General features: G+C 45.4%; 2 protein-coding genes across 2 annotated transcripts; both read left to right on the top strand.

Moving 5' to 3' along the window:
* Positions 1-2,818: 2,818 nt before the first annotated feature.
* Positions 2,819-3,845, top strand: K444DRAFT_629103 (uncharacterized protein; the record flags this gene model as incomplete). Its single annotated transcript, XM_024883005.1, has 3 exons — positions 2,819-2,880; positions 2,942-3,647; positions 3,792-3,845. The coding sequence occupies 3 exons, from the start codon at positions 2,819-2,821 to the stop codon at positions 3,843-3,845; spliced, it is 822 nt and encodes a 273-aa protein (XP_024737506.1).
* Positions 3,846-6,909: 3,064 nt separating this feature from the next.
* On the top strand, positions 6,910-8,046 carry K444DRAFT_612352 (alpha/beta-hydrolase). The gene has a single exon (XM_024880114.1). The coding sequence runs from the start codon at positions 6,949-6,951 to the stop codon at positions 7,996-7,998; it is 1,050 nt and encodes a 349-aa protein (XP_024737505.1). The 5' UTR covers positions 6,910-6,948; the 3' UTR covers positions 7,999-8,046.
* The last annotated feature ends 3,147 nt before the right edge of the window (positions 8,047-11,193 follow it).

Genomic DNA, 11,193 nt, shown 5'->3' with positions numbered 1-11,193 from the left:
ACCTCCACCTCCCTCCCCCCGGTGTCGATTAAGAGTGTCGATGGCAGAATCCTTTTTTTTTTTTTTTTTTTTTTTGGCTTAGCGCTTTGGCATTTCCCGAGTTTATTACTAAGAAACCAATTTAACCTTAAATCGCAAACCCCCTTTCTCCCACCAGCCCCCCATCACCCTGGATATTAAACAGGAGTATTAATAGATTTTAAAGTTGTAAAAATGTCTAAATAATTACTTGTATAAGTTTATATATAAGAGCTCTAGTTTTGGGGCATAGAATAAGCGAGGCAATTATTGCGTACAAGGCAAATAAGTTCCAGATGCTCAATCGCTAAATTTTCAGGCTTTCTTAAGGTCGATATCCCTAATCAATACCCCTCATTGACACCCCTAATCGACACCCCTAATCGACACCCCTAATCGACACCCCTAATTAATGCCCCTAATCGACACCCCTAATTAATACCCCTAATTAGTACCCGGCGAGGCATTGTTTTATATTTTCCTGTTTTGCCAGAGGTTAAGAGGAATTAAACATTGCCACATGCATTATAACCAAATCTGTCTGGAAACGATAACAACGACATGCGTATTAGAGCAGAATGCGATACGCGCAATAGGTGTCAATATACATTGATTTGTACACACTAGTATATATAAAGTAATGTATACGGGCACGTACCACCGCTTGCTGATTTCGGTTAGTGTGGCCCCAATCGACACCCCCAATCGACACCGGGGGGGGTCGTTTTACTTTCTCCCAATTTTTTGATTTGGAAAGACCTTTTGATTTGCTATATTTTTGCGGTATTTTCCGTTACAGAAACTCGGGCGCTGCCGCAGCTGAACGGATAGGCAGGCGGGCGGTTAGTAATACGTGTACTTCGTAGTCCCCTGGTCCTCTGGCTTGGCGGCTTCCCCCTCCCGCATTTCATGCTTGTGGCACCGTGGAAAATTGCCAATTTCCCACATGAATTGGTCCTGGGGCGGGTCGGAGTTGAGGCAAGGGAAATGCCGATGGAGACTAGTGCACGTGATGGTTCTCGCTTAATTTGGTTTTCCGACCTACTAGAACAGTGACCCAACCCCCTCCCCCCCCCCGAATCCGGGGGGCAGAACACCACTACCTTGACTAAAGAAGTAATCTTAGCCGAATCTTTACCTCCTTTCCTTCTGATATAATTAATCACTATCGCTGCTCTACTTAGGCGCTACTCACGATTGCCTCACTCTCTACTTAGGTTACTTAGTCACAGTCCTAGTCTCTCTTCTATTAACTAATTATAATTTGCTTAGTAGCTTACTATTTGACTCTACCGTGGGAAAGTTTTCAACTCTAAACGGCTATATTCGGGGGGACCAAGTCAGCTCCTAGGGAGCCTAAACAAGATCCCTCCAAAAATATATCCTTTAATCTTTTAAACCAAATTTTTCTCGCAATATAACATTGTCTCGCGCTGCCTCCCAAATCTTTGCTCTGTCGTATGTCTTCTCCAACTAGACTCTTTTCTATCCGCCCCTCTGAATTTATGTATACATTGCAAATTTTTGTTCTAACAGACCACTTGCTTCTTTCTATCATCTCAGCCGTATGGCCAGGTGGTTTATTTCAAAGAAGTTACGGGGATTAAGGGGGATGCGTTCTCATATTTCGCAAATCTGTTAATAATCATTATCTTCATCTATAAACAGTAGTTCTAGAAGCGTCAGGTCTTCGATCCCAAAGTTGGGGCGGCTGAGAAGACAGGTCAGAACGATATGTCAAATTGTCTCGAAGACGAACGCCCGCATTTGCATTTCACTGCTTAGACCTGGTCAAATAGAGTGATGCTGTTCCAGCAGATCACTTGATTCCATGTCTGACAGCTTGCCTGAAGTTTGTACTTCCTGCACATCGAGGGAGCCTTATCGATGTGGGCGCCCAATCACTACGTGCGACACACAACTCCAGTCACAATGTGACGGCAGCTTAATGCTAGCGCAGTACTTTCAAAGTCCATGATGCTTCCAGGCTTCAGTATGGTCATCCAGGTGGCCATGCCCTATCTCATATGGTATTTGACACTTCAGCATTAAAGTACCTCGAAGTTTAAGCCTCTTCCGGGAACATTTGCATCAGGCTGTGGCCTCATGGGATCAACAATTCAGCCACCCTGCACGGCTCCTTCCGAAACAGGTACAGGCTTGCCAAATCGGAGCTTAAGTCGGCTCATGTTCGTTAGCTGTCAACCTAGCTGCAAAGCCCTGTCGGCATTCCGTGTCCGTTGGGCTGCCACAGCGCTCGGGTCTCGCTTAAATTAAAGGAACATTAAAAGTCTCATGCTGCCAATCTAGACTACATCGCTAAACCTTTATGAAAATAAAAACAAACTTGATATTCTTATAGTTTAAGAGGCTATTCCGAACAAACTCTTGGTTTCTGAATGTCATATAATTGTGTGGCGAATTATTGAGGTTTAAAAGGGAGGACAAAATCGTAAAGCAACTGGTAGCACAACGGATACTTGTGTACCCAACCTCTTCGTGGACACTCATGATAGGTCGTCCAGTGGGCAGTTATATTCCATTTAAGCTTGCAAAAAAATTTCCAACGACCAGTGCCTAACTCAATTGCTAGTACAGGCGTTTCGCCCGGCCTCTATATCTTTCTTCCCTCATAATAGTTTTCCCTTGAGTAACTTTGCCCCACAGCCTTGTACTAGATTTCCTGCAAGAGGAAGTCTCTTAACTGTCTGCATAATTCCGTTATAGCAAGCACTATTCAAGGTGAGATGTGCCTTCGAACAGGCTATTGTTTGCAGTATAACTCCTCAAACATCTCAAAATGCGCAAGGCTCTGCTCTTTATCCCCTTGCTTATCAGCGCAGCCTCATCCGGCTGGTTCAAGTATATCCTTCCTCTCCCGAACCCCATTTCATCACAAACACCCCACTAAACCTCAGAATAGTGATATTTTCAAAGGCCTCTTTAATTCCGACAAACCAACGGTCAAAAGACTCGTCAACGCCCTTCCCAGAGCCCTCCTCCACGAACTCGAAAACGATAAACAACAAGCCGGCCAATTCATCTGCGAGATCCTAGCCGGCAACATCCCTGGCGCTTTCGAAAACCTCGTCGCGGACCTCACCTCCGACGTGGTGGATGATATTCAAGAAGGTGTCGACGACATCACCTCCTTCGTCAAAGCGCTCCCCACACTAGCCCCCGAAATACTTGACTACATAATCTCCGACGGCAAAGACGTCGTCTCCGTCGTCGAGGAACTATTTATCGATCCTGAAGGCGTAATAACGCTCATCGAAAACGGCGGCAAAACCGTTATCTCCGACATCGAGTCGGTAGCTACCAGTCTCTGGCATGGATTTACCTGTCTTTTTAAACCGAAGAAGGATTGCAGCACCAGTGCAGCCGATTCTGCTGCTACGCTTTCTAACTCGTGTGGTGTGATTATGGCGGCGGCGACGACGACGTGGAGTCCGGCTGCGAGTAGCAGTACGTACACTCCTGCTCAGCCTACAGCTGCGGCATCGAGTTCTATGGCGGTGCAGATGAGTACGACGGAGCAGGCTGCGCAGAGCACTAGATACACATATACACAGGAAGTCGAGCCTGCAGCGACGACAAGTTTGGTTGCGGCGCAGGCTACGGCTGAGGTAGGTAGCGCTCAGACTACGTCGCAAGGTTCGGCGGGTGGAGGTGGAGGTGTTATTGTCCTGTCAGGTGGGGGACTGGGATTTGTTCTGCGCACTTGGCTTGGGGTTCTTGCCTGTTTGATTGGTTTGATTATTGTTTTGTAGTTTGTTAAGTTGAGGGACCTCCGGATGGGCTCCGGTAAGATTGATAGCCGTTAATTATCGCGATAAAAGATGGTTTTGGCTTTTAGCAACTACAGCCTGGAAATGGTGAGTAAAGCCTGAAATTTAGCGAATAAAACTTTTACTCGCTAGATTTGTAGGCTATGATCAGACCCCCTTTTACCTCGATAATTATCGTTCCGCTATTGCTGATCCAAGGCGACCAAAAGGATTGGAAGAAGCCACAGGAAGAAAATACACGCTACATTTTCATTTAAACAGGGTTCGGAAGGCCTACATATTGGCAGCTTGGTCACTCTATACACAGGATGGAATATAATATTAATTATAGGAGACAACCTTTTACGGTTGTCCTCACAACACTTCCGTACCCAATTATTCTCACCAGCATACAGCACTACTACAAAGTCTTTGAGTCACAAGACTTTCCAAGGGGTGTTCTCCCCACTTACAGGCTTTAAATTGGACTCCTTTTAATACTTGTAACTAAACGACCGTAAAGGTCTGAACAAATTCTTCCCGTGGTCTATGTAATTCATCTACGACGCTGAGTCAGTATATATTGTCATTTGATATGCTCAAAAGCGGCCACATAATAAGATGAATGAGACAGGGGTGGGGGCCAGACCTATGGAGTAGATACTGGTCCTTTCCCAAACCTCTTCGTGTCCTTCTTCCAAGCCTGTAGCAATCCCTTTACATCACTACTACCCGCTTTGTTCACAGGTACACTGACAACTGAGAAATAACTTCACAGGTAAGTTCCTCTCTAACGTATTTCCAACATCTCTCGAAGTCAACGTCATTGTCGCTCTAAGGTCAGGGCTGGTATCGCTCAAACCACTTCGAACAGATACCGTCACGATATCTTGATAGACTCAGAGAGGTGGCTGTATTGTAGGCAGCAAGATTTGTAGAATTCTATTTATAAATAATATAGAAACAGTAACCCATTCGCGAGGGGGCCAGAAGAAGATCCCCCTAAGCATAACCCAGCTGACTCATTAACGTGCTTAGGACTGAGGGCTCACGACTCAGCTCAGGTTAGAGCAACGGCTGCTCAGGTACAAAGACGGAAGTGGACTTTGGTGAGGTCGTTTGTCGTCCGAGATTTTATGGGTAACTTCGTTAAACTCTACTGTCTTCTCCTTGCTTCTACTCTTCTCAGCCAGCCACGGCCTTTCCGCTTTTCCTGGTCCACAAGTTCGGCCACAGAAGCTGCGCGGCGCTCCATCTCCTTATGCATTATCTTTGTCGATTCCCACCTCCAAAAGCAAGTTTTCTCCCAAAATTTTATCCATTCAGATTGATTATCATGTTGCTCGCGGTCCTGGTCAATGGCATCAATCGCCTTCAGCTCCCATTCTTCTCCGCTCATATTTCTTGGGTTCGGCAGGTGAAAAGTGTCTTCGATATGCATGAGATGATAATCTTGATACCGGAGAAATAGCCTGGAATCTAGTGAGAAGTCCCTCCAGCACAGCCCAGCTGCTCTCTTTTGCACGGGTTGCTCTCCGTAGGTTCCCCTGGGAACGAAATGCCACGCTGGAAGAGACACCTCTGAACGCAATTCAAAGAACATAATATCGGGTCGCCATAGGCGAAAGCGTGGTCCGATTCCCCTCCAGTCAGAAAGCAAATATCCCAAACATGTGTGCTTCGTGGCCACGACCGACAGCTCATCGCTAATATCTTCCAATTCATGGAAGCCCTTTTGACCGACTTCGGGGTCGAGGTCATGCTTCATTCCTAGAGCGGTGAAGTGCCCAGCAGCCTCGGTATCGAGTGCCGCGTACGGATTTGTCGAGATGTCGTTCTTCTTCTGAACGGTTTTCAGATAGGTATTGTGTAGAAATACGGGACCCTGGTTTACGTGCTTCGTGGACATAATCGTCCACTCGACGGTACTCTCCTCTAGCTCATCTAAGGATACGGGACCCCGGTATATGTGCTTCATCCAGATATCGTGCACCGAATGGCAAGTAAGGCCGAAACATGTCGCGCTACAAACTGAGAGCTTCTCAAAGATCAGAATGAGAATTTCGCTTGGCATTTTATTTAGGAGGAGGCTTGGTGACGTAGACTCCTTTTGATTGTCCTGCATCTCGAGTTCCGTAGTATGTTGTGGTAATTCTTCGAAGATTTTTCTGGCTCGTTGTTGCTTCCGGTAATTCTCAGCAAGGTCTGCGGCAACGCATTTCTTGTCTGTTGCTTTACAGCGTCGACGATTGTGATCTGGCTTCTATTTAGTCTCAGTATCAAAGTTTGAAGGCTTTCGGATCTTACGGGAATACATGTTTGATGTTTGTAAGGCGAGAAGTTGAGGTGTTAAATTGCTTTTTGTTAAGTTTTGAAAGCGAAGAAATGCGATTTCAAGGAATCAAGGCTCAATTTAAGTATTGTCCCCAGTTTCTTTCGTCAACTTACTAAGTGCTTTAGCGGGAGGCTTAAGTGTTGTCATTTTCTGGTTCATTTCAGAATAGACTAGCTCATGGTTGGTTGTTCCAAACCCTATTTTGGGGTTCTCATACCCAACGAAAACCAAGCTAGCAAATTTAGCCAGTGCTTTTCTTTGTTTCGGGGGGCTTTTAATTTTCTGGTTATTGAAGTTACTGCCAATTCGGTGCCTCGTACCAATCTAGGACAGAGGTTCGAGGATGTTCGGGAGTTTCGTCGAAGCCCTAGCACTCCACTCCAGTCTGCCACGGTAGTCTGCAAACAGTGGGCTAGTCTTCTTCAAATTGGAGAAGCTTGTTAAATTTGCAAGTTGCCTTGTTCAAAATTAGATCTCAGTGCCAACAAAATGCTAATATAATTGTAGAGATGGCAGCAATTCTCGCATCACTGGAATGTTTGTCATGCATTTTCCCATTTCCAGGCATTGGGCATGAGCTCGGGTAAGCAAGCCCGATCCAAACCAAATAGCTGAACCAATGCAAAGACGCCTACATTTACACCAAGGAAACAAATCCCAGACCGAGGTAAATTATGAAAGGGAACCCCGCATTCACGTGCCTTCCAAGTAGCAATAATAGATCATCGTCGATGCAATACAGTGAAAGGAGTATCAGAGCTTATTACTGCCAGAATAACTGATAACAATTTCTTTCAAACCAGTCGTGTTATCTCTTTCATCACCATGGCGGCTAAGTGGGTTGATCTCCTCCGAATGCGCGTTGGTGGATCTCCATCGGTCGAACAAGCCATCACACGTCCCAACATCAGCTTTCTCCAAACCCCAGCTGGTCCAATTCGCATACGGGATAGCGGAGGTCAAGCCTCGAGTGTCATATTTGCCTGCGATGGCCCAAATGTTCTTGAGAATTACGATGCCGTCTTTGAGTTACTGTCGCCATCACACCGTCTGATCTGCCTCGAAATGCCCGGGTTTGGATTCTCATGGCCAAGTTCTAGTTTCGACTTTTCTCTGCAGCAGTACGCTGCAATTGTTGCACACGCCATAGTCACGCTACGTGCAGGGCCAGTCACGCTGATGTTTCCTTGTGCTTGGAGCTACGTCGCGTTCCTGCTGGCCACTGACCAGCCGTCGCTGGTGGACCGTCTCGTTGTATCGCAGTGCCCGCATTGGGATGGGGAACAGGCTTGGTCAACTCGCATGGGTATGAACAGTGGCTTGATAGGAACTCCTATCATAGGGCAACTATTCCTTGCCGTAGCCTCGCAGAGAGTATCCGACATGTGGTACAACAACGCTTTACCCCCAGGAAAACCTACTAACGGCTTCGCTAACCCAGCTCGAAAGGTGTTATCAAGTGGAGGTATCTTTTACCTTGCGTCTTTAGCCCAAACGTGGGCCCAGGCCAAGAATCTTTCTTTTCAAGTCACTCAGCCGGCGGTGGTGATGTGGGGCGGATCAGATCGGACCCATCGAAGGAGCAACCCAAACTCGGTCTTGGAATACCTGCAGAGTGGAAAGATATTGGTCTTCCCCCAAGCCGGCCACTTTCCGGAGCTCGAAGATCCAGAAAGGTTGAAAAGCCTGCTGGAGGACGAAGAATTGTGGAATAGTCTCAGATTTCACCATAGAGGTCGAGCTACTGAAGTTAAACACCGTGTTGCAGAAGACATGAAACTTGATAGAAGCTCTACTATTAATGTTGGTGATAATGATAGAGAACACCAGGGGCAGCTTAGAGAGCGGCGAAACCCTCCTAATAGCCATTTATGAAAGCTCCACAGAGTTCAGTCACATTCATAATTAGTCATTAGCTATGAGCTCTCTATTTTATTTTATTTTATTTTATTTTATTCGAGACCCCGTTAAAATATATGTAAACTCCTAGGAATTTCCATGAGGTGAAAATCCGATCTAGTCGGACTACGACGGCGAATAAGCACCTTGGCTCTGGGTAAAATGTACGTCCAGGGAATCGAAATAACATATTAGCTTAGTATCTACATATGTATCGGCATTATTCTGAATACATAAATAACTTATTTGGGATTCCATAGCGAGAGGAAGAGGAAGGCTGAAAATGCCCTTTATTAGATGTTTATGATTCCTCAAATACACTCTTTGGGTTTAGTTCCTCTACACTTCCTTTGGAACAGCTGCCGTTTCCGTCCGCACTCCGATGTCATTTACACATACGATTTACGCGTCTCTTCGTTTTCATCGTCTTTAAAGCTTTCCAAATGCTTGTCAATTTTCTGCGTATCAAAGACAGAAGCTCTTGCTTTCATTCACAACATGTGCGAGAATAAGGGAAACGAAATGGTATTCCCTCGCAATCATAAGTTGTACAGTTTATTTATAAATCAAGAGAAGGCTAGCTCTTATTGTCAGAAGGCCTTAGAACTCCCGATTCTCACATCGCGCAGCGCCCAGCTGAGCTTTTGCCATTATATTCAGCCATCTTGACGTGGCCACTGCCACATGTCTTGGTCTTACTTTCAAAACATCATGCGAGAACTATAAAAAGGCAGTGTGTCCTTAGACACGGAAATCCATCCAGAGGAATATGGCGAGTATCTGGCAATGAAGCCTGGGGAGGATTGGCTGTGGACTTCGACTTGGAGATAGCAGAACCCATATTGCCCCAAACTCGGGAAGGTTCTCTTTTCTTGGTTCTGGTTTACAAGCTCTGCACAGTACCGACTCTGGAGTTTTAAAAGAGTTATGGATCGGATTTGGCTCAAGAATCTGGCCACGAGCTGCGAGTTCTCGGAAGAGCAAGTAAACACGTGCATTACCTGAACGTCGAGGTATATGGAAACAAGGGAAACAGGAGTGAATTTCCCCTGATGCTCAAATATTACGACTGTCTTCAAGCAGAACTAACTTGGTGCCGCTACTATGAACGTATCGAATACTGCGGAGAACGCGATTTCCCATTTAGCAAGTATGTAAACAAGATGTTGCCACGAAAGACGACTTCACACACATTCAACCTGGGACAAGAGTGGTATCCAAGATCCATTGAGATAATTGAAAGAGAATTAGGTACCATTGGTGGAGATGGAGTGCGTGGAGGAAGTTCTGGGGTTGCACCGTTGTCTTTAAAGAGCATCGAGAGTAGTTTGAGAAGTCTGAGATTAAGTGCATCCAGGATGTCTTTTCCGATTCTATCAGTCTATCCGATATTAGGGTTGACGAGGAAAGGGAGGATGAATTCGAGTCTAGAGAGACATCCGCTCTCTGATTGAAAATTGAAGACGAGCAAATAATAATTGTTATTTTACCGGAGTGTTGGCGCTTCTCAACTCTTTGCCTCATGTAATCAGTGCCGGGTTTTTCTCAGGCTCGACTCAGGTCTGCTCACCCTATTAAAGCAACCCCGTGCGGCAAGGCCTGTCTCACTAGAATTCCCTAACGAGTAAGTAGCTTTTCCCAGCCCAAGCGGAGAGTCACACTAGATCCCCCCCCCATGACTTAGAAGAACTTGAAATGGAATTGAGCTTGAAAGGAGGTGAACGTGAAAATAGACAGCGTGCGGGTAATAACGCTTTGAGGTAATGCGAATGAAACGAAGTAAATCTTGACCTATGAGCAGAAAACTGGCAGTCTTTCCACTAATGTCTTGTCACCGAGGGTCGGTTATTCCGTTATTGTAGTCTACTTATTGCCTGAGCCTAGATCTTGCTAAGGCTTGACGCCTGGAAATGGCCATCTCTTGAAGGTAATCAAGACAACATTTCCATGGCTGTTTAACTCTTTGAGTCTCTCTGCCCAAGCCGCTTTCCAAGTTGCAAAGCGAATACTATGACCTCTGTCCAGTCAGACTTCTGGAGAGCCCTCGGCGCAGTTTGATGTTAGATCTTTAAACCAAGGTCTCAAATACCGCGTAGGCTATAGCTTAATCTATGTTTGGCAGTGAGACTACAGTTTACCCCAGCTTAATGGAAGGAACTGAGACTGAGATCAATCTAGTCTAGCAAAATTAAACTGTCGTGTGAGAATTGGGATCCGAACCAGGGTTTCAGCCTGCAGTCTGCATTAATCGTGCGTCAGGACTTGCACTAAAGCCCCTGCGTCCCTGCGGGTTTAGTGCGTATCAGCAATACGGTCGAAAATCAGCAATATGGTCGTTTTTTTGGAACACTAATTTTTAGAATTTTAGTACAAATCGCAGAAAAATATTTTATAGTTTATATAGAGTTTATACTATAATTAATAAATAAAATTCTCTTACTTTTACATTGCATATGCGTACAGTAAAAAATGGTGGAAATATTACATATTTTACCTTATTGGCGACCCCCCCAAAATGCTACGATTTTAAGAAATCAATTAATTACATAACCACCATCTCCTAATTCGTGTATCCAATAATTATCTCCTCCCCATTAGTATCTGATCTAACTATATTACCAAAGCCATTATTATAAAATGAAGGTGGAAGGGGGGGTAGCTTGACAAAACCAAGCTCTCTAGCTAGTATTTATTATTATGCGCAAATATGCGTCGCCTGGTGGGTGGACGCGCTCTCCGCCAGAATCTTGTTTGCCGCCGCCCGAACCGTCTTGAGATTAGCTTTATAGCCTAAATAGATCAGGAAATCGATAAATTACTTGAGGCCCTCCTCCTGGTCAGGATTAAGGGTTTTGTTGTAGCTCCCTTTGGTGTTTTGTGGTTTTCGTCCAGCCAAACGCGCTTCCAGAGTCGATATTTTACCCTGAATTGACGCGCAATCGCAGATGTTTTGACGTGTGGGTTCCTGGTATAGAGATCGGAGGCCTGGGCCATCCTTTACCCTTCTTCTGGGTTGTATTTGGCCATGGTGTTGATATTTAATTAATTAAAATCGATAAATGGGAGAAAAAAGCGACCATATTGCTGATTTTCGACCGTATTGCTGATACGCACTAAACCCGCAGGGACGCAGGGGCTTTAGTGCAAGTCCTGACGCACGATTATTCGCTA

The sequence above is a fragment of the Hyaloscypha bicolor genome (genome assembly GCF_002865645.1).
Source record: "Hyaloscypha bicolor E unplaced genomic scaffold K444scaffold_58, whole genome shotgun sequence".
Lineage (NCBI taxonomy): Eukaryota > Fungi > Ascomycota > Leotiomycetes > Helotiales > Hyaloscyphaceae > Hyaloscypha > Hyaloscypha bicolor.
The sequence above is the reverse complement of the archived record's forward strand: the minus strand, read 5'-3'. Positions and strand labels throughout refer to the sequence as shown.